The following is a 23,617-nucleotide window of genomic DNA, read 5'->3' on the forward strand; positions in this document are numbered from 1 at the left end:
CTCTCCTCTGATACTCGAGCCCCTTCACGGGTCTTCAGAGAATAATCTCAGGGTCACTTAAGAAGAAGCCTATATTTATCCCACGGAAGCGACCCCTGCATTTGACTAAGGGGCGGCGAGTGGCCACAGTCTGCACTGATTTCCCCCAGGGTCAGGGATGATGTGACCATCACACGTGATAGGAGAGGAGAAGCCATCCTGACCACAGACAGCAGGCTTGGGAGATGGGCAGGGGGCCACCCGCGAGCAGGTGGGCACGAGAACCAGGGGCCGCCCCAGGAACAGACCTCACGGAGCCCAGGGGCCACCTTCTGCAGAAATAATTGTTGTTTTTTGTTGTTGTTCTTTGTTTTTAAATTTCTATTCATTTATTTGACAGAGAGAAAGCGAGAGAGCACAAGCAGGGGGAGGGACAGAGGCAGAGGGAGAAGCAGGCTCCCCGCAGAGCAGGGAGTCCGATGCGGGACTTGATCCCAGGACCCTGAGATCATGACCTGAGCTGAAGGCACACGCTTAACCCACTGAGCCACCCAGGCGCCCCTCTTGTATATTTTAATAACAGTAACAATACACTGTCATTGACTGAACACCGACCTACCAGACTCTGAGCCCTACACTTTCGTATACAGTACCTCTCCTTCTCCCGAAATCCTACAAGCCGGAACATGGACACCCAAGGAATATGATCATTTCTCCAGGGTCATGCAGGCATGGACAGCAGGAGCGTTGAGTAGAATTCGGGAGTTATGCACTAATTTTTTCCGGCGTCTTTTCCTTCCTTACTTCTTCCAAGGGAGCCCAGGGCCAATCAAGTGCTCAGCGCCCAGCTCAGCACGTCGCAGGAGGGAGGGAACACACAGATCAAATCCCAGGTAGACTGAGCCCCACGAGCACCGGTGTGCCCACAGGGACCCCTCCTTCCACTCAGGGGTCCCCATTCTGCTACTTCTCTCCCTTATGGGCACATAGGCAAGAGGAGAAGGGAGGGCTCCGTGATCTCACGGCAATGGGCAAGGGTCAGGATCTCTGGCACTGTGGTCAGCATCCTGGGATCTTGGGGTAATGACCTTCAGAGCTTAGACAGGGCCCCGAGAGGGTCAGGTCAGAGCACGGAGCACCCCAGCTCCCTGGGCCTCAGTTGGCCACCGGCCCTGAGCCTCTGCCCTGGCTTCCCTGGCAGACCCTCTCTCCCCCTCGGTGCCGAAGCCCAGGGCCCGTGAATGTGCAGGACACCAACTCTGGGCACCTGCCTGGGCCCCAGCACTCTGCTTGGCCTCAGGGACCATGGCGAGGCTGCAGGAGGTCACAGGAACCCGTGCCACGGACACAACCTCGCTTTGCTGGTGTAACTATCCCACCTCCCCAGCCAACACCCAGAAAGGAACAGAAGGTCACATCGGCTCGCTCCATTTTCCCGCCCTACCCGCTCGTAGAAGGTTAAGAGAGAAAAGCAAAGCAGCGTTTCTGGAGAGTTGGTGGTGACCCTGCCTCTTACACTCCTGCACCCCAGCAGCACCAAACTAGGTGTCCCTACAGCCGCTTCCTTCCAAATTCAGGTGTTTCTACGTGAAATACAGGTGCCCATGCTTCTTAGCTGTCAGGATCAGAGAAAGAGCCACAGGTGGGGGTCAGTAATTGCCCACCCAAAGCCAAAGCTGGAGACACGGGACAACACGGCTGAAACAGGGAAGGCCTAGCCCAGCGCCCCCGGCCGCCCGTGGCTCAGTGAGCTTCCTCTGGAGTCGAGAGCCATCCCCACGCCCATCTCTCCGTGCCCTGTTTCCCTCACCGAAGGAGAGGAGGCTCGTTCCACGTGCCAGCTAGGACACCTGTTCTAACAACCTGGGATATTCCGGGACGGCACCCAATTTGGGTGAATACGTACTTCAACTGAAATCACGTCTACCATGCATTGGTCCCAGTCCGTATGGGAGATCAGACACAAAGTAAGCCTATCCTAGCAGAGCAGAGATGTTATAGACGTTAGAAAACAACACAGAGTCTGCTTGAGAGTCTCTCTCCCTCTTCTCCTCCCCCTGCTTGAGCTCACGCTCTCTCTCGCTCTCTCTCTCTCTCTCCAAAATAAATAAATAAAAATCCTTAAAAAAATTAAAAAATAACAGATAGATCTCTATACACTCTTGTGACAATTCCTTCTTCTGTAAAAGGTAACGTGTCCTTATGGGGATATAACCTGGCTCCTTCCACTGTATCGCTCGGAGACACAGCAGAAGGACGCCCCCGTTCCTACCTTCGCGGTACTTGAGGAGAATGTCCCAGATGCCGCGGCGTGAGCAAGGGTCCACCCCGCTGGTGGGCTCGTCCAGAACCACAGTCCTCGCTGGGCCGATGAAGGCAATACCAACGGACAGCTTCCTCTTCATGCCTCCGGACAGGACGCGGGTCTGTTTGTGCTGATGCTGTGTTAACTCCACATCCTCGAGAGTTCTGGAAGAAGAACAAAGCCCTCGCTCTTCCCCCTGAAACGCCTTAAAGCTCTGCTGCGGATTTCAGTCCATCAGTAAGGACCGGTAACAGCCAAGAACTTGGGGAGCCACAGATACGTGGAGGAGGCCCAGAAGCCACTCACACCCGAGAGTCCTGACACGGCAGCCTTGGCCTTCTTGAGGTTCAGGGGGAATCTTGCCAACAGGCCCTGTGTGAGGCCTGGGCAGCAGGATCCACCGAAGACTGTTTTCTCAGTGGATCCTGGAAGAGTATTTTCTCAAGGGCCCTACATTTCTTCAGGACACTGGGAGCATGTGGGATGGCTGGGGGGCCAGTGGGGTCAGAGGAAGCAAGGCAGAGACCCAGCTCCACCGCACACCCAGGGATGGTCTGCACAAGCCCCGTGGGTCCCGCCCACATGCGCTATGTTGGTGTCCACCCGCCTTCCTGACAGGGAAGTTCCTGGGAAACGCCACCAGCAAAGTACAAATTGTCAGCTGCCATTCTTGTGAAAGTCGGCCCCCTGCTCCCTCCCAGGGAGCTTTCTGTGCGAGAGCTCCAGGTCTCAGACCCCCCGTGCAAGGAAAGCCCCCCACCCAGGCCTCACCTCCTTCTGTGGGTCTTCTCTTTTCTCACAAATGAGCATCCCACTCTCCGCCGTGGCGCCCTGTTGATTCCGCAGATACCCATCCCTGCCTTCCCCTTCCGACATCGTACTCATTGTTTAAGACCCCCGTCACGGCGCCTTCCCCAAGCCTTGCCCCGAGCGCTCAGACCAAAGTGGATTCCCTCCCGTCTGAGCTGCGGGCATGCTTCTAACTCCCAGATCGCCAACAACCAGTCAGACAGGAGGCTGGACGGGGAGACGAATCATAAGGGTTCCACACAGTTGAGCGTCAAGAACCGTCTGGTCCCAGAAAGTTCCAGAATCCTAGGTGAAGACTTGGGCGAAATCCCAAGGACTTCCTTGCCGGATCCCTAAGTAAATATGTCCTGTCTGTTTCATCATTCATATACTTTCCATCCTGGCCCAGAATGAGCTCACACAACTTCCCAGGGCCTGACCCACCTTGTGTTTGGGGCAAGTGTGACTCAGTGTTTTCCACTGGGTGAATTGTCAACCGAAATTTATACTGGTCACTTAGGCCCCTGCTTTTCAGGTGCTCCCATTTTTGACCGCACCCCAGTTGGGAGGAGGGGACAAATGGTTTGTTTTCAGTAGACAACTGTCTAGACCCTCCGTTCCTACACAGACGTGGCCACCCACCCCACCCCACCGGGGTGATTCCACTATAGCAGAGGCTCAGCTGACTCTTAAAGCCAACTCACCCACACTAACCAGAGATCAATTGGCTGAGAAAACAAATAGAAAAATCAAGCCAGTAAGATGTCAGGTGTTCTCAAGCATGCACAGCCTAAGAACATTTTTACGTTAAGCCCCAAACCCCTCCATTCTGTTTATCGAGGCCTGAACCCGATCACACCCACTCACAGCCAGTGGCACCCCGGACCTTGTCATGTCCAGTGACCACCATCCAGAGGTCGATGCTAGCTGATCCCGACCCCCGGCATCACTCAACCCTGCCATACTCAGCTGCCCACCGTCCCCCGCTCACGCCAGGCCGGCCTGCCCTCCCTTCCTCTGTGAGCATGACATCCCCGACACCTGCCTCCCCATCGCGCTCCTAAAATTGCTCTGATTTCAGGCTGCTCACCAATGATCTCCGTGTCCTAAATCCACAAGTTGTTCCTCAGTCTTCATCGTACTTGACCCTGAACAGCATCTCATGAGTTTGACTGTCCCTCCTCCTTCCTGGACCTGACTTCTCCTTCCCCACTGGTCTCTCCTCGCCCCCTGGCTGGTCGCGCTCACCCCTCCATTGTCTTCATGTCAAAGTGCCCAGAGCTCAACCCTCTGTCCTCCCTTGTCTACCTGCACGCAGGACCTCAATGACCTATCACCATCAAACGCCTGGAGTCCCCCGGCGCACCCCAGAACTCCAAAACCAATGTAACCACCTAACACCATCTCCCCGACCGAAGGTTTGATAAAATTCCTCTTCGGACTTCTCTTATCTCCTCTAGGCCAAATTAAGGGCAAAACAGTAATGACCTGCCAACCCGACAGACACTCCCTCTAAAGAGTCTACCAGGGATCCCACCTCCCCTGGAACACATGTTAACAAACCCACGAAATCGAGCGCTGCTCCTGGACCCAATTCAGAGTGTGGTGGCTCTAAATCCCTCGCTTTCAGTTTTCGCTCCCTCTAATTGAGAAGTGCTGTCCTAAAACATGATCTCACTCTGATTGCTTTTGTGCAAATTCGCTTCGTTGCTAGGTAACACGCAGCAAACTGGTAACTATTAAAGTCGCCCACATCCAACATCCAAAAAAAAAAAAAATGAAGCCCAGATAGTGTTGTTAGGAGCCTGATTTAAGCTCAATCACAGAGGTTGCTGGGACCCAGAGTAGATGCATTTTTTAAATTAAAATAGGTGGTAACCTGGGACGATTTTTTAAACATCCAGCTTGTAAGGACCTGATGTGCCATTCCTCAAGAAGTGTCCACTCCAGTTCAAAACAGACTCGCATCAAAGTAAATGCTTTCCCCTCACATCGGCATCCCCACTGAAATGAGCATGGTTATTACCACGACCAGGCATGCCTGAGGACACGGTGAGAGGCGAACCAGCCCCCCTGCAGAAGACAATGTCCCGCATGCCCACGTAACATGCCAACCACATGAACTTGGACAGAGGAGAAAAGAAAGAAACCACCGTGAGACTAAAAGCACGGGGCACCATCGTGGTTTTATGGGCTCATGTCCCTTGAGGTTTGTCTCACCGGTTCAGACTCCGCTCACCCCCAGAGCTGTAACATGACTGTCAGAATATGAGCGTGTCCCCAGAGAGATGGGATCTGTCCAAACCACCTGCCGCACGGCTGGTCTCCCTCCAGGTGCGGGGAGGCAGAGCTGTTGGGGTGGGGATGAGCTTCTGGAGAAGCAATAGGTCATTCTCCCACATGTTCAAGGCAACCACAGCGCGGATGTTCCCTGCTGCTTGGCTTTCAGATCCGGAGCCCCGAGCCATTCCTGCCTCCACCCTATTCTGCGTGTACGGTCTTGTTGTGTTTTATTTCTTATTACCAACAAGACAAGGTCTGCCATACTGCCTCAAGTTGGCTGTCTGGGATTCCGTGTGTGCAACTAGACCCATCTTAGCCTGAAGATGGGGGACTTGTTCAGGCAAGATCCCTTCAGGACTGATGGTCCAGATGCGGGCTCCGTGGTGAGCTGGGGCTCCTCCAGGCCAGACCCTCCCATATGCTCTTGGGGTGCTGGCTTGCCCATGCACCCACCTACCTGGTGCCCCCCCCCCCGCCCCCCCCCGCCTACCCCCCTCTCTGCACCTGCTTGCCTGATCACTTTGTGCCCACCCACCTGCCTGGTGCCCACCCACCTGACCATGACTCTGAGTGCATATTTAAACCACTGTCACCTGCACGCACCACCCTCACATCCCCTCACACCCTTGGCATCCCCGAACAGGTGTCTAGTGCAACACTAGAAATGTGCTGAGAACCCCCTCCCCAGCCCCACCCTGCCAACAAGTGTCATCTTCCCCAGGCCTGCATCCCAGATTCTGCCCTGCAGCAACCAGCCCAAGGGAGGGGAGGCAGAGCCGCCGGCATCCAAGCCCCTGGTCAAATCCTGGCCTCCCCGTACGAGCTGGGGCCCCGTGGCTCTGCACCTCAGCTCCTTGCCCATCTCCGGAAGAGACAGCGGACCGAGCTGCCCCCATGCAGTGCAGCAGTGCCCAGGACAGATGGTGTTGAACAATCAAGTCCCAGCTCACCGCGTGGGCAGACGCAGTGCCACAGCAGGCCCCCGGGTCAGACCCGTCCGGCCCCTCAAGCTCACGCCTCTGAGACACACTCATGACTTGCCTCGCCGTCCTTCCCAAACTGGCTCTCTCCTTTTCGAGAAACGGTGCCACATTGCACGGGGCTGAGCAGAGATCGGAACGGCCATGATTTCCCCCTTTTCTCTTGCCCCACCACCCCGCTTGCGGCCTCACCACCGTGACCTCTCCTGGCCTCCTCTGCACTCAGAGCAGGGGCCCCAACGCCCCCTCCAGACCTCCTCCGCCTGCCTTGTGGCACAGCCTCTGACCACACCACGGGGTGGCCTGTCATCCTGCCATCCTTCAGCGATGTTCAGGCCCCACCCCTGCTGGTTTAGGGAGCCCCGTGGTGGGACTGCACATCCCCCCTCCCCAGCCTTCCCTTCCAGCACGTTCTTCCAGCCGCCCTCGGCCGTGTCGTTTGTTGTGCGTGAACTGTGTCCCCCCAAATCCACATGTTCAAGTCTAAAGCCCCAAGGCCCCAGAGTGTGGCTGCATTCGGAGATGGGGTCTTTAAAGTGGTAATTCCGGTTAACTGAGGTCATTAGGTTGGATCCTCACCCAATAGGACTTGTGTCCTTCTAAGAAGAGGGACCTTGGACATTTTCACATAGAAGGAAGACCATGTGAGGACACCGAGAGAGAAGGTGCCATGTCCATGTTAGGGAGAGGAACCAGCCCTGCCGCCCCCTTGATCTGGGATTTCAGCCTGCGGCCAGGGTGGAGTGAGCACAGGTGTCTTTAGGACGCACAGGAGATCCTCGGAAGATGCTGTCTGAGCAGTGACGCAGGTGGCACGGGCAGGGACACACGAGAGCAGCCCGGACAGAGGCAGCAGCAAGTGCAAAGGTCCTGAGGCCAAGACACGCTGTTTGATGTGTTCCGGGAGCAAGGGCAGTGTGACTGGAACAGTGGGATGAGGGAGAGAGCGAGGAGGGGAAGCAGGAGAACTTTCAAGCCATACAGAAGGTGGTCTTGCCCTGAATTCATCTAAAGCGCCAGAGTTTGTGGGTGAAAGGGGGTGCAAATAATGAATCTGGGACAACAAGGGTAACCCTGGACAGTCACGGGCACACAAGGACACGCAGTCCCGCTGTTACTGGCCGCCAGAGACTTGAGGTTTCCTCTGAAACACGGAGTCCCACGGTGGGCAGAGAAGTGACAGGACCTGAATGCGCCCACAGAGGACCACGGGTTGGGGCGGGTGGACAAGAAGGGCTGCAGGAACGGAGGCTGGAGGCAGCCACCCCGAGCACCCAGGGGAGAGCCGGGGGCAGGCGGGCGGAAGAGCCGCCTCGCAGAAGGGCGCAGCACGGACGTGAGGCGCGGACAAGCCAGGCGCTGGGCAGGAAGGCGGCTGGACCCCCGCATCTCTGCAGCGGGAGGGCCAAGCCGGGGGCAGGCAGCAGCCGTGCGCGAGACGGGATGGTGGGGCAAGTCACTCCACCTGCCGGACTCACTTTCCAGAAATACCACCAAAGCTCATAAAATACGGGGCAATTTTAAGACAACGTATTCCGCTTCTGCTCTCTGGGGCCGGGCCAGAAGAATCAAGGCGAAATTCCACCGGGGTGGAAATGCCTAGTTTTTATAGTTCACACCCAAAACCCTGCCTGCATTCACCCTCACCGCACACAGACCGTGCTACTTATTGTAAAGAGTAAAGCTTGCAGAAATATTCTAAGTTGACAATGAGCACCCAGAGTCACCCCCCCTGCCCCGCAAGAGAACACAGCCCAGAGCACGGGCTGGACACTCTTCACACCCAACGGCCATTATGCTGTGGACCGTTAGCATATGGGATCCCCGAACAGGTGCCTGAGCTGCCTGTCAACATGGCCTGTTCCTCCCGACTTCGAAGGGTCTGCAAATCTGGGACGTCCTCCCTACCCTCCCACCCCCCAGCTTGGCCGCCACTCGGGTTCTCACGGGCCCTGCTCACAGTAGTCTCTCTCCACAGTCTCCCCCAGGGCTGTGCACTCTGCTCTGGGGTCACAGGATAAGCCTTCCAGAGCCTCAGCTGATCACCCTCCCCTGCCCACACGCACCTGCTTGCATGAAGAAGTTCGACCCCCTCCTCAGGACCAGCTAGGCTCCTTGCAAGCCAGTTCTCAGCCCACCCGCCATTCCGTCCTCTCCAGGCGCCCACACGGACCCGTGCCCCAGACACAAGCCTGGTCCGCGCGCAGCGCAGACCTCACGTTCCCGCCTGTGCTCACCTGCCCCCACTCCGAGGACAGGCCAAGTCCCGTTCAGAGTCTTCCCTGAGACCCTTCTTTGGAAATCCCAGCACTGGTGGCTGTTATCAACTCCACAGATGAGAACTATTTGCTGGTTTGAGGGGCGCCTGGGTGGCTCAGTCGGTTGGGCGTCTGACTCTTGGTTTCAGCTCAGGTTGTGATCTCAGGGTCGTGGGATCGAGCTCCGTATAGGGCTCCGCACTCAGCATGAAGCCTGCTTGGGATTCTCTCTCCTTCTGCCCCTATTCCCGTCCCACCCTGCTCATGCTCTCTCTCTCTCTCAAATAATAATAATAATAATAATAATAATAATAATAATAATAACAATTTGCTAAGGGTTTTCTTCTCATAAATAAAGACACCAAAGATATTTTTAAAGCATCTCTTCCTACACCCGTCACTACCTCACGGGGCAGAGGGCAGAAGGACGAAGACAGGGCTGGTGCTGACCTACTGACTTGCTGACACAGCTCCCTCCAGGTCCACTGTGGAGCCTTTATGGAGGCAAAGAGGAGCAGGTGCTCCCGGACGGTGAGGTTGTCGAATAGGACATCCTGCTGCGGACACACGCCCAGCTCCCTTCTGATGGAGGACAAGTCTGTCTGCAGGTTCTTGCCGTTGATGATGATGGTTCCAGAAGTGGGAGCGTAGAGTCCCGTCAGCATGGATCTGCCCAAGAAAACAAATCAGGAGAGAACAGAGACAACCACGGCTCCTACCATCCTGCTTTCGACACAATCATTCACAAGTTGGAAGGAGCTTCGCGGGCTGTTGGCTGCCTTCATCTTGGAAATGCGGGCTTATGACGATGTTTACACTCCCCTAAATATGCTGATCAGAGACCATTCCAGTTGCGTGGGAGTTTAAGATTATAAATCCAACGTCGTTTTACAGATAAGGAAACCAGCTCAAGAAATGGCATATTTGGGGCGCCTGGGTGGCTCAGTTGGTTAAGCGTCTGCCTTCGGCTCAGGTCATAGTCTCAGGGTCCCAGGATCGAGCCCCTTGTCGGGCTCCCTGCTCAGTGGGGAGTCTGCGTCTCCCTCTGCCCCTCACCCCACTCATGCTCTCTCTCATGCTTTCTCTCTCTCAAATAAATAAATAAAATCTTTAAAAAAAAAGTTCAAAGCAAATAGTTCTTTTCATTGTTTAAGCATACTTTAGTCCTACCGAAAAAGAAGAGAGAGAAATGGACATATTCGCAGGACAAGTTCGACAATGTCCACGCATTGTGAGCCCTCAACTGTTAAGCTCGTGATTCTTCTGGGATCCCGCGACTGGATTCTTTAATCAAACCTGGAGCCAGTGGACCCCAAACCAAAAATCAAGCCTTCGCAGAAAAACACAACCACACAAAAAGCAGAACATGAAAAAAAAATTACTCAGGTGATTAAAACATTTGCAGACATTGTTCCAAATTTCATCTACCCAGAGATAGGCGAGCAAAATTAAACGTAGTGGTAGGACAGTGAGAAGTGTCATGGGACTCTCAAAGACGGAAGTAAAACCATGGAGCACTATTTGTCAGGAATAAAGGAATTAGGGATAAGACCCCATCCCCTGTGCCATTGGCAGAGGCTGCAGACCACCCCGCCCCCATGTAACTGTCCACCCAGAGCACAGAGTGGCTCCGGCAAAGGGTTCTGTCTGTCCTCTGTCTCAAAACAAAAAGGAAGGAAAAAAAATCTAATCTCAGGTGAACTGAGATTGTTCTAAAAAGCCCGTGTGTGATGAGGGTGAAACGGGTCTCACATGACGGTGGTTTTCCCGGCGCCATTGGTCCCCAGCAGGGCAGTGATCTGGTCTCTGTGAAAGGCGAGGGTCAGATCTCGGACGGCCGCCTTGTGGGGTTCGTACTCCTTGGTCACCGACACCAGGGCAACGCCCAGTGGGCCTCCTCCAGGCTTTCCCTCCCCGTTCTGCTGCAAGGACCCTGAGAAGAAGATGTAGATTCATCCTGACGGACTCCAAGAGCCCCTGAAATAATGCTCACGTGTACCAGTCCAGGGGCCTGCCTTGGACTTGAATTGTAGCTCCGTGAAACACACACAGCAGCTCGAAACCCTTCCTTACCAAAACCAAGGGGCGAATTAGGTAACGGCAAAACTTAAATGAGATGGCTGATTACGGGGGCGCCTGGGTGGCTCAGTTGGTTAAGCGTCTGCCTTCGACTCAGGTCATGATCCCCGGGTCCTGGGACCGAGCCCCATGTCAGGCTCCCTGCTCCGCGGAGAGTCGGCTTCTCCCTCTCCCTCTGCCACTCCCCCTGCTTGTGTTCTCTCTCTCTCTGTGTCTCTCAAATAAATAAATAAAAATCTTTAAAAAAAAAAAAAATACATTGCAATGTTGACCGTGGTATAAACCACCATGATGGGAGCTTGTGTATCTATAGGTTGGCCCTGAAGTCCTGCTTTCGTGGAACCAGCAGGTGTAAGTGAGGTACAGAGGGACAGAGGATCGGGGGTCCCGCCCTGTCTCCCGGGACGCACGCTCCTCGCTTGTAAGGGGCAGGGATGGTCTTGCTCTTACAGTAATGTCGGAAATACTAGCATGTGTGAAACACTTGGCGATTTCTACAGCCCACTCCACCGGGCAGCTGTCCCCCTTTGCTTTAATTTCTCACACAAATTCATGTTGGAACTGAAGCTTCATTTTGCGGCCATATAATATGTGCACAAACACCCCCAGGGCAGAGGGGCTGAAACAGCAGGTGACACTAACAGCCCAGGGCTCTGGCCCCCAGGCTCAACATCATCAGGGGATTCTTTCTTGCGACTTGGTCCCGAGCTGGGTTTCTGAGCCCAAGACGGGCCCCGGCCAGCAGACACGGTTACAGAGATTCGAGTCGGGTGAAAAACAAGGAAAACCGACCAGAAGGGAAAACATGTACCTAATACTGCTACTCTTTACAAACCTTTATTGTCAAAGTGCTCATTGATGAAGGACAGGTCAGAACCAGGCGCAGGCGGTCTTTTTGTCACTAGCCCACACAAATTCTTCCAGTAGGACGCGGTAAAGGGAAAATACCACGGTTTCCTTAAACCGAACGTTCCTAAAAAATAAGACACAGTTAAAATCGGTATCCTTATCTTTTTCTACGTGGAAGATTCTGTACGAGAATGCCTTCACTAATTAATACGCAATGTTATTCCATGTTAAAGCGTTGAGTACACATCCCACATATGACCCGGTGACAATCTGGGGGACGGTGTATTAGCCATGCGGGGAGCCCTCATGCTCTGTCTTCAGCCTGACCCACGGCCGACTGCTGGGTCCCCTGACAGCCGCCTCCCCCAGGAGGCCTTTGGAGCAGGTGTTCGGTGAACAGGCAGGTATTTATCCAAAAATAAAAGTCGCGTTGAGCGATTACTGAATGTTCGCCAGAGTAAAGCTCGCCCCAGTCCCGTTGCCCCATTACGCAGCTGTCACTCTTTTGTCCCGTCTTTGACATCTGCATGGTTCCTAGACATGGATTAAGAGCGTGAAGGAATTAATCCATTAAAACATTTACAAAGAAGAATACATAATGCCAACATTTCCATATGAAACATCGACATTCTTCAAGCGTACTCTCCAAATTCATTCCGGCCCACTTAACAGTCACTTTGCCCTCATTATATTGTTGAAATGAAAGTGGATTTAATTATTAACACCTCTCAATTTTCTTTAACACATCCATTCTAGCCTAAGTTCGATGCGTGCTCCAAATCCTCCAAGCGATTGAAGAGATGAAGGCCTATGTGAAGACCGTTTTAACACTTTGACCCTCCAGCCAAGGAAAGATGGGCGCCCCTCATCCGGTCTAACCCAAAGACTCAGAGACATGGTCGCAAAGCAGAATGGGCAAGTGAAGGAGGGTGTGGGGCTGGTATCCGGTCTAGCAGTCACTTCTGGTACAGGTTGAGCTGAGTCCCCCAAAATTCATGTCAAAATCCTAACCCCCAGTAACTCAGAATGGGGCAGTATTTGGAGGAAGGCTTTTAAGAGATAATTAAGGTTAAATGAAGTCGCTGGGTCAGCCCTCATCCAATCTGATGGGTGTCCTTACGGGAAAAGCTTAGGACACAGACAGGGAGTGTGGGCAGATCAACAGGGCATGGGGAGAAGGAGGCAGGCCTCAGGAGGAACCAGCCTTGCGCACGCCCGGATCTTGGACCCCCTCCAGCCTTCAGGGTGGGAGAGACTAGATTTCTCTTGTTTAAGCCATGCGGTCCGTGTCATCACACCCGCCCTCGAAAACATGCAACAAGCAGACAGAGTGTTCTCCAAGGCCCTTGCCAAGTACTAACTACCCCTAGACGGGAAGAGATGAGCCGCCCACGGATAATTCCCTCCTATTCCATACTCTCGGGCACTGGTCGGGATCCCACCTGTGTTCATTCACAGGGTCCCGCGACCACACGATGTGGGAGTGCTATTACCACCTCTCCCTTCCCAGGGGGAAGGACACAGGCGGCCAAGCTGTGTGCCGCAGCCCCGCGGCACCTGCCTCTCTGAACACAGGCCTGCAGCAGCGAGAACACTCTGTTGCCCTGGATCCGAAGGAGACGGGAGACATGCATGGGAATATGGAAGGAGGAGGCCCTGCCCACGGGCACGCACGCTGAGTTTGCAGAAATAAAAGGAGAGATGCCAACGGAGGCAGAAGTAGCCTCTTCGGCCAGTGCTGGTAGTTGCTCCTCTGGCCCCCACATCTGGCGTCTTCTGCTGAGGGACCCCGCTCCGGTGACCATCGCTCACTGCCCTTGACCGTGCCAGTGTGAGTGGGCACCACCTGTCGGACGGGCAAGTGGGCGGTGGCCCCAAATGCCTTGGGGTTCAGAGTCTGCATTAGCAGAGGCAAAGGCGGCACCTGGATGCACGGACAGGAGTTTCAAGGACCCCGAACTGTCCCCAGGAGGTCCCATGAGACCTGATCTGGGGTCATGGCTACAGGGACGGGAAGGACGGAAGATGCAGGAGGGGCCTTTCAGAGTTAGAAAATTCACATCGGAAGACAGAAATTGGAAACAAATTGAATATTAATGGCCAGTTTGCTAATTAAGCCATCCCTGCTCTAATCTGTTTGCACTTTTAAAGTCCTGCTAATTAATCTATTAATGTAAATGGATGGGGGGGGAAGCCTGCCAAATCCATTAGCAGGGAGGCCACTCAGCTCCTAGGCTGTCCTCGGCAGCTCCTTTGCTTTTGCTTGTAAATCCAAATGTGTTTTATGTGCACTCTACGAGCACAAGCATCCTGCTCACATTACCATACGTAATCGGGCACAGTAACATATGCAAAGGCCCTGCGCTTCTCCAGAGCTCGTCTCCTCCCAGGGAGCTGCCTGCTGGCTCACGTGGGCCAGGAAACTCATTAGCATTGCCCCCCAAAACCTGACAGTGATAAAAGCAGAAGTCAATGCAACTAGACAGATCAAGTGAAATCAGATTTAATTGGAAGCACATAAAGAAGGGTTTATGAAATGAAAAGACTTCGAGAGGACCAGGTGTCTGCCGGGGAGCTCTGCGCAGGCCCAGGGATCTGCACTTGACCTTGAATCTGGCGGGCCAGGAGGCTGGGTCCTCACGGGGCCTCCCGCTCAGACACCAGGGTGAGAAATGCGGGGCCTGGACCCACCCCATCACTCCACAGACAAGACCAACAGCAGGACACGGAGAGCAACAGGGAAACTGCCCACCCAGCCCCGGCGGGGGAGGCCTTGTTACCCGCCGGAGCCTTGCAAACAGCAATCCTCAACTTGCTGAGACTCTCACAGAGGGTGTTCTGGAAATGTGGGAAGGGGTACTTTTGGTTGGCACAGTGAATGGATGTTTTAAATTGTAGGCTTTATTATTATTCAGGCATGAGGAAGCCAAGAGATCAGGAAACCGGCCTTTGAAAAGATGGGTTGCTACTCGGGTCCCGGGAGGAGGGGACATGGGGCACCAGGCAGGGCCCCGTGGGGAAGCACCAGGCTCCATCAGGGAGGCTCAGGGGAGGCAAGCACAGGCAGGAGCCTTTACTGTGGCTTCTGTGGAAGGAGCAGGTGAGGTAGGGAGAGCAGGCTGGCTCTGGGGCATAGCACCTGTCCCTAGTTGCTCAGTCCCTGGGGCAATGCGGGCAGGAGACAGGATAGCCTACAGAGGGGGTGGTGGAGTGCAGCTCTGGATGGCTGGCTTTGCAGATGAAAAGGGAGCTCACCAGCAAATCCTTTACTATCTCTAGGATTGGCTAGCCCTTGGGAGAGAGTCCCTCCTGGGTCCCTGAGGCTTCAAGATGTCAGAGCATCAGATATACAGAAGATAAAAAGGCAGGTTAATAAATAGGGGGTAGCACAGATGGCCTTTAGTGGGCGGGCATCTGGGGTGGAGGGTGTCCTACAAAGGGCAGAACAACGCAGCCCAACAAAGAATTGCCCTTGACCTGCCTTCTGTGAGGCTCATCCCACACAGCCATGCAAGTGCAAAGCCCCCGCTAGGGGCGCCTGGGTGGCTCGGGCGGTTAAGCGTCTGCCCTCGGCTCAGGTCATGATCCCTGGGGTCTTGGGATCGAGTCCCATGTTGGGCTCCCCGCTAAGCGGGGAGTCTGCTTCTCCCTCTACCCGACCCCCCCCCACCACCGGCTCGTGTCCTCTCTCTCTCTCTCCCTCAAATAAATAAATAAAAGAAAAAAAAAAGAAAAGAAAAGCCCCTTCTAGCAAGTCAAGCCTAGGACCTATGAACACAGAGCTCCTGGGCAGTTTTAATACACACTGAATTTTCCAGGGAACGCAACCACCTTGCAAACCATTGAAGGATTACTGTCTGGCGCAGAAGTGTTCAGAATTTCAGAAAACCACATCATCAGTGCAATGCCAACTAGACGTTTTCGAAAACTCAAGGCCACACAGTTAAGCAGCTCATGTGACTCGGGACACGCAAAATCAGGACAAAACGTTTGAGACGGTTTTTAACAAACTTAGAACCAGGTATTTTCAAAATTAGCAGAGTTCTATGAAATGCACTACGTTTTATTAATAAAGGTTCTTTTAGAAGCTATGTCATGTCTTCATCATTCTGTATATTTTTTAAGTTGTATAGCAAAATAATCCACTTTGTAAAACATCCACTTTGTAAAAATTACACATTGAAATGATTAATAGGGAGGCCTCCTATTGTGTTTGGTCTTACTCTGACGCTGTTGCCAAGTATCTACCCCTTGGCTCTCTGAAACCCGAATCATGTTACTGTTTCTTCGCCCGATCCACCCTCCGTCCTGCCATCTACCAAAGAATGTTATCACCAGAGGCTTTACGACACTGGGGACTGAATGTAGGCCCTTGCGTGGGCGAATTATAAGACAGGAAATATATCCTTGGTTACATTGCATCATTACCTGCCCCACTTTTTTTGATATATTATTTATTATTAGAGAGACAGTGTGTGTGAGCTTGTGATCGGGGAGAGGAGCAGAGAGAGGACAAGCAGATTCTGCGCTGAGCTTGGAGGCCGACGTGGGGCTCGATCCCAGGGCCCTGAGATCACGACCAGGGCCAAAATCAAGAGTCAGATGCTTAACAGACTGAGCCACCCAGGTGCCCCTGCCCCGTGTTTTAACATGAGAAGTTACTGGACCCCACACTTTCAAATAAGACCCAAATTATTTACAAAAGTGTCATTCTTGTATCCACTTGCCTTGGCACTGTTTCATCTCACATTATTCCTACTTTAATTAAAATTATTCTCATATTTTTATCATATAGAAACAATTCTGATTACTATGAATGACCTTAATATTAGTTTTTGTAACAGTTTTCATACAATTTATCTCTGTCATATATTTTCTTTGCTTCCAGTACCAAACGGCGGTGGCTCCTTTTCCTTCCCTTAAATCCAAACTTACACCATAAGAAGTAAGGAAAAGCATCTGAGTACTTCTCCTCCTAATAAAATCATGCCTCAGCACTGAGAATTTATAAGTTATTTTGTTACAAGTTACTTTCTTTTTATTTCTTTTATATTACAGTGAAGACAGTACATTAACTTTTTGAATCAGGTAGGTAAGCAGGCCTTATATCTGTGAATTCCATTTCAGGAGAGCAAAGGGGCATTACAAAATATTTGTCTTAAAAAGAACACATGGCGGGGGGGCGCCTGGGTGGCTCAGTTGTTAAGCGTCTGCCTTCGGCTCAGGTCATGATCCCAGGGTCCTGGGATCGAGCCCCGCATCGGGCTCCCTGCTCGGCGGGGAGTCTGCTTCTCCCTCTCCCGCTCCCCCTGCTTGTGTTCCCTCTCTCGCTGTGTCTCTCTCTGTCAAATAAATAAAATCTTTAAAAGAAAAAAAAAAGAACGCATTGGGTCAGCAAGCTCCTTGAAATTGCAATCCCACTTATGAATCTTGAAAGTCCATCAGTATTTTCTGGCAATTTCATTTTTTGTTATTACTGGTAGTCTGGGTGAGAGTTAAAAATAAATAGTATAATTTGTACCATATATACATTATTGCAATGTAATGTAAACAGTGTCATTTAAGGATACGTAAGTTGCCATATAGGGCAATTTAATTTCTTGATTAAAAAAAGGAAGAAAAATCTGTCGTCATCTTTGGCCAACTCCATGTCTTTTTATTTTTAGATATGTTTTCAGGACACCTGAGTGGCTCAGCCAGTTAAGCGCCTGCCTTCAGCTCAGGTCATGATCCCAGGGTCCTGGGATTGAGCCCCGCATCGGGCTCCCCGCTCAGCAGAGAGTCTGCTTCTCCCTCTCCCTCCGCCCCTCCCACCTGCTCATGCTCTCTCTCTCTAATAAATAAAATCTTTTTTAAAAAAAGAACTTCTAAAACTCAACCCCCAATAAAACAAATGATGCAATTAAAATATGGGCAGAAGACATGAACAGACATTTCTCCAAAGAAGACATCAGATGGCCAACAGACAAATGAAAAGACATTCAACATCACTCATCAAGGGGGAAATGCAAATCAAAACCACAATGAGATACTACCTCACAACTGTCAGAATGGATAAAATCAACAACACAAGAAACAACAGGTGTTGGTGAGGATTTGGAGAGAGGGGAACACTCGTGTACTATTGGTGGGAATGCCAACTGGTATAGCCATTGGAGACAACAGTATGAAAGTTCCTCAAAAAATTAAAAATAGAAATACCAAATGATCCACTACTTGGCATTTACTCAAAGAATATAAAACCACCAATTTGAAAAGATATACGCACCCCTGTGTTTACTGCAGCATTATTTACAAGAGCAAAGCTGTGGAAAGAGCCCAAGTGTCCATCAACAGACGAATGGATAAAGAAGACGTGGTGTATACATACAATGGAATATTACTCAGCCATCAGAAAGAATGAATTTTGCCATTTGCCATGACATGGAAAGAACTAGAGGGTATTATGCTAAGTGAAGTCAGTCAGTCAGAGAAAGACAAATACCATATGATTTCACTCCCACGTGGAATTTAAGAAACAAAACAAACCAACAACAAAAAAAGGAAACAAACCAAAAAAACCCCCCAAAAACAAAAAAACAGACTCAACTCTAGAGAACACACTGCTGGTCACCAGAGGGGAGGGGCTGGGGGATGGGAAACAGGTGATGGGGATGAAGGAGGGCACCTGTCGTGATGAGCACCGGGTGACGTATGGAAGTGCTCAATCTCCGTCTTGCACACCTGAAACTAATATTATGCTGTATGTTAACTATACTGGAATTACGATTTTTTAAATTTTAACTAAATATTATTATATTTTATCCCTTATTTCATAAACAGTTCGGTCCACAGCAATGATTTCCCATATCCCACCCCCACATATATTCCTGTAAAACAGAATTCCATAGACGTGTAACTAGTTCACAGGAGTCCATACTACAAATGCAAAACTGATTCATCATCAGTCCACACTCTTAGACAGAAATGTAGGTTTGCCAGAGTTTTGCTTTCAAAGATAATGTGCAAGGAACATCTATGTGCACACATACTTTGCACTCACCTGGCTATTTCTTCAAAGTTCTGAGTCAAAGAAAATAAACATTATTTTAATTTTTAATTTTTTAATTTTTTATCATTTTTTTAAAGATATTATTTTTAAGTCACCTCTAGAGCCAACACGGGGCTCAAACTCACGACCCCGAGATCCAGAGTTGCCCACTCCACTGCCCGAGCCAGCCAGGCGCCCTGACAATAAACATTTTAAGAATTTTTTAACATGCGACAAATTTGACACACTCTACTGCTTGTCAACTGAGACTACTGCCAGTTATTTCATTTTCTCATAAACTAAACGCCTGCACAGAAAAACCAGGCCCATATTCCTCTACAGGTCATTACAGTTTTCATCCGAGAAGGAAACATTGTCTTCCACGCTCTGTGCGACACGAAACTATTTTATAAGTTTATCAGATATCAGCTTTTCTTTTTGTGATGCTTTATTCAAGTTATTTCCTCGTATTTGTATTTAGATAGGTCTTCTTAAAATGTGAATTGGGAATGTTAACGTTGTCTTTCATGGATTCATTAAATAGTTTTTAGAAGCTTGTGAAGAGTCCTGCAATTTTATTTATTTGGATATTTTTAAATTCTTATAATAGAAACTCGATTTTTGTTATTTATGTCTCTGGCATCATGGTTAGAAAGGCCTTCGTTCTCTTTACAATGATAATTTTTCTAAAAAAAAACAAACATACTTCCCGTATTTCCTCATTATTTTTAGTAATATTTATCTCTGATAAATTCATGAATTTTTAACCTTTCTCATTGATTAAAAGTGCGACATTTAACACAAATGAAATTATTACAGTGGTTTGGCTCCCAAACTTTCTAGTCTTTCCACGGCTCTACTATTATTACATGAGCACTCTGCCACTTTAATCCTTGACAATTTACAGTGAGGTTCTGTGTGGTCATCAGCCACCAGTCCCCTTCATTATTTTCAACAGTTTTTGACCACTGTCATTAATTTACATTTCTAGCTGCCCTTTAGAAACATTTCATGAATCAAAACCAAATTCCCTTTTTAGTATTTTTTATTTAAACGATTTATGTGGGTTTTGTTATGTTAACACAGCGCTTCATACGAAATGGCATAAATTAATGTGGAGAAAATCAACACACTTAAAATGGTAAATATCCACATTAAGGAACATGGCATCTCTTTGTATTTATTCAAATCTAATTTATGTTCACCATTTTTTTTTAGAGGGAGCGTGGGGAGTGGGGAGAGGGAGAGAGAGAATCTTAAGCAGGCTCTACGCCCAGTGAGGAGCCCAACGTGGAGCTTGATCTCACGACCCTGAGATCCTGATCTGAGCCAAAATCAAGGGTCAGCTGCTGAACTGACTGAGCCCCCCAGGTGCCCCACTGCCAAATTTTTTTACTCTCTTATTTGATACACACTCTCTTCTACATTGGATTCACACCGAGATATTTTACTGCTCTTGAGAATGTTACCGTGTCGCCATTTATTGCTGACACACAGCAAAGCTGGTGGTTTTCCCGTCTGTGCGTTTGAGATCAGTCATCCGATTGGTCCTGCCTTTCTTCATCTGATTCTTGCATGTGACCTGCCAACAACGCTGGTCTGTCTCCTGGTTTTGACATCCCTGTCTTGCTGTGTTTTGCTTCCTTCCCCAGCGGCTGGAGCCTTCACCTCAACATCTAATTCCCGCCCATGACAAGCACCTGCAGGGGACGCTGAGCGTGGCACGGGGCGCCCCAGCTGAGACATGCTCCTCCCTCTCCGGTCGCCCGATCTCCTCCCCACCTTACCTTCCCCGGCCCCCGATGGCCCTGAGGAGACACTGCAACCATGAGAGAGCCTCCCGGGCTCCCACCACCACCATCATCATCATCATCATCAAACCCAAAGCCCTTCTCCACCTGCTTCCCCTGACAGCTTCAGCTGCTGCCCCGCTTCAGATCTGACTCAGTCGCGCTTGCAAAAGCTGCCGATCAACCCTCTTTCCCAGGATCTCTGTCTCCATCTCCCCGTCTGTCTCTGTCCTGAAGCAGGCTGCACCTGCAGACGTGAGCAGGACCGGGGGTTCGCTCGCTGGAAATGCCTTACTTTAAGATAGGACAACGTTCCCACCGTGCCTCCTGCCCTAAAGGAGGAGGGGAGAACTCAGCTCCTTCTGGATTCCTGCCCAAATTTCCTGCGGATCTCTGCACTGCCAAGGGCAACCTGTCTTTGCTGGGGTTTATGCTTGTCTGTGGACACATCACCATTATTTATGTAGCTGTAGGTCTCTGTCCCTTAATGTTGTGTTCAGTGCGGTGAGCCCTGACTGTGCAAAGCTCGGTTTTTCCTCTCCTTGGTTAATGACTGTTCCATTTCTCTTCTGTTTCACTCGGTCTGTGTGTCTCCTCACCAGGGAGAGCATCAGTCTGCGAGGCCCGTCTGTCTGTCTCCTTGCAGCCACCTGTCTGCCTCTCTCCCAATTCCGGGGACACCCGCCACCCTCCCGTCCCCGGCCGTGACTTAGCACCCTATGCCTTTGCTCGCGACCCCCTTCCTCAAACATTTTAACATCGACACCACGTGCGTAATTTCTAACATCCCTCCCCCATGCCGGCTAGCTGCCTTTTAATATCCAGTGCTTCTCATTCGATTTTATTTCACCTTGGTATTCCTCAGTTAACTTTTTTTTAACTTCTTATTTCCTAGAATCCAGTTTTTCTTTAATTTTATTCAAAGTCCCCAGACCATGCAATCTAAAATTCCAAAATAAAACACATTGCAGGTTGATGCGCGCTCTCTAATTCTTAAAGGCCGTGTGTTCCTGATTTTCTGTAAGATAATCTTGTCAATGGCACCTTTCATTTGGATTTTTACTCATCCCTCAATGACACATGAGCGTTCCAAGTCTGAAAACAGAATGGACGGATTGTCTTTGCATCCTTTCATAGTCAATGTGTGTATGATTAGAACATCTCTCTCTCTCTAAGTCTCTCTCTCTCTCCCTCTTTCTTTCTCTCTCTCTCTCTCTCAGTTCTTAACTTTAAAGGTTAGATGCCACTTGAAATATCCAGGTGCTTTGGAAAATACAGAGACAGAATCACAAGTCATTTCAGTAAGGGCATAGAATATCATCAAAACATTACTGCTAAAAATATAAGATAAAGAAACTTTAAAAGCTGTTTCTGCTCTTTTCGGCCTGAGCCAAGCGTGTGGTACGCGTACCTCCTTCCCCACGAACCCAGCAGGGAAAACCATTGCTGTTGGTGGCCCAGCTTCCCACGGCCTCCAGGACGCACCTGCCACACCATGGGAGAAATGCCACACTTGACACCGCTGACACTCCGGGTTTGGAGGTGACACCTGGCCCCAGCCCCCTGCACAGCCCCTCATTCTCAGCCTGGTTTTCCTCCAGGTTCTGTCCCCAGCTGACCTGGCAGAGAGAAAGATCTCTCCACTCCTGCTGCACACCGCCTCCGACTCCTGCCCGACCTGGTCCCCATGGGGCCAAGGAAGCACGTGCCCCCAGGCCCTCCTGCCCTCACTCCCCACATCCCTGATCCTGAGAACCGTGACCCTAGGTCTTCCCTGTTCTTTGACAGAAACCTACTTGGGAAGCCGCCTGGTGGCCGGGTTGCGGGGGGGAGGGGCGGTCCGTCAGGATGGAGGCACTTCCGTTCTATCCTCGGGTGGCCTTTACCATTTCATTCAGGACTCAGGCAGCCCATCTCTTCTTCACCTTCACCAAACAGTCACACCTCCCTCTAAAACACATCCTACGAACGCCCTCTCTGAGGTCTCATTTAAATTTAGAATAATTACTTATTCTTCTAATATTCATGTATATTGCTTTAAACTGTTTTTTTAGCTTATTTGGGGCATCTCTTACCGTGCAGAATTCTTACCAGGAATCAAGTTGCTCAAGTACCATCCACATAAAAAATAAAGGCCTGAATCAAAGAGAATCATCCAGCAAACCCAGCCAAATGTCATGCCCATTTGTTCCGGAGGCTGGTACATGTTACTCCACTGAACCCCTGGAAGGAAGAAAAAGGTCAGAGTCAGAACCGCGCACCCTCGCTCAGGGCAGATTCAGGTGAGTGAGTTCGTGCGTTCTAGAACCTCAAAGCAAAGGTGAACGCAGCCGAGACAAAAGGCAGGTCATCCCCGCGGATCACAATTCCTCAAATGAATTGGGAACCTGCTTAATCTCACGTGGATTTCAAGGAAATCAGGTGGAGTGGCTTTAACCACATTTGAATATCTAACATTTACGATCTTGTGTGTGTGTGTGTGTGTGTGTGTGTGTGTGTGTGTGTGTGTGTTGATTTACTTCTATCTCGATTTGTTGCCTCACCAAAATGCATCTATCCAGGGCAACTGGGTCGTGGGGGGTATTCACAGCAGCTGAGGCAAACGCCAGCGTCTCAACCCAAACGTTCCACTTGTAATAAAGACCTTCTCCTCCAGCGCTTGCAACAGGACCAACTGGAAATGCCTAAAAACCTGAATCACTGGGTCTCGTTTTACAAAAGCCTCCCCTTCCTTACCTGTTTCTTGCCCTTCCAGGAAGGTGATGAAAAACACTCCTTGTCCAAAGGCGGTGGTGGAGAGCAGGCACTGCCCATGGGGAATGGAGAGAGAAATAGCACGTTAGTGCTTGATGGAGACCCCAGAAAACCCACGGCACTAAATCCAAACAGAGAAGTCACAGGGTGTTCCCACCGAGCGACGCCAAAGCATCGCTCCGGGCGGTGATTTCAATATCTGAACCCGGAAGACGGAGCGGAACGTCAGCCCACTCTGAAAAGCCTGATAACAGGCTAGTTTTTAATGTGGAGAAGAATTCTTTCTCTTTACTGCAATGCTTGAAATGCCATAGACCCGATGCACCACATACAGAAATGCGTAACTCAAAACAGTGGAGAACAGAACGGAGCGATTTCTTGTTTTTTATTATTAAGTGAATGCCCTGGAGCATGCTGCGGGCAGACTGAGGGCACATCCACACAATGCTGCACTAGGGAGAGAGCCCACTGGAGGAAAATGCTGCTTTATTTCCACTGGACAGGTCCTACGTCCACAAAAA

General features: G+C 50.7%; 1 protein-coding gene across 1 annotated transcript in view; it reads right to left on the reverse strand.

Moving 5' to 3' along the window:
- Positions 1-23,617, reverse strand: part of ABCA13 (ATP binding cassette subfamily A member 13) — a 369,210-nt gene that overhangs the window by 179,198 nt on the left and 166,395 nt on the right. Inside the window, exons 34-39 of the mRNA XM_025853136.2 lie at positions 23,079-23,148; positions 22,434-22,565; positions 11,509-11,646; positions 10,347-10,527; positions 9,045-9,263; positions 2,252-2,448 (exon numbers count right to left, since the gene is read on the reverse strand). Coding sequence (XP_025708921.1) covers positions 2,252-2,448; positions 9,045-9,263; positions 10,347-10,527; positions 11,509-11,646; positions 22,434-22,565; positions 23,079-23,148 — 937 coding nt within the window. The remainder of the gene's footprint in view (positions 1-2,251; positions 2,449-9,044; positions 9,264-10,346; positions 10,528-11,508; positions 11,647-22,433; positions 22,566-23,078; positions 23,149-23,617) is intronic.

This window comes from Callorhinus ursinus, unplaced genomic scaffold (genome assembly GCF_003265705.2).
Source record: "Callorhinus ursinus isolate GAN/ISIS: 27379988/994484 unplaced genomic scaffold, GSC_fseal_2.0 scaffold60, whole genome shotgun sequence".
NCBI classification, from domain to species: Eukaryota; Metazoa; Chordata; class Mammalia; order Carnivora; family Otariidae; genus Callorhinus; species Callorhinus ursinus.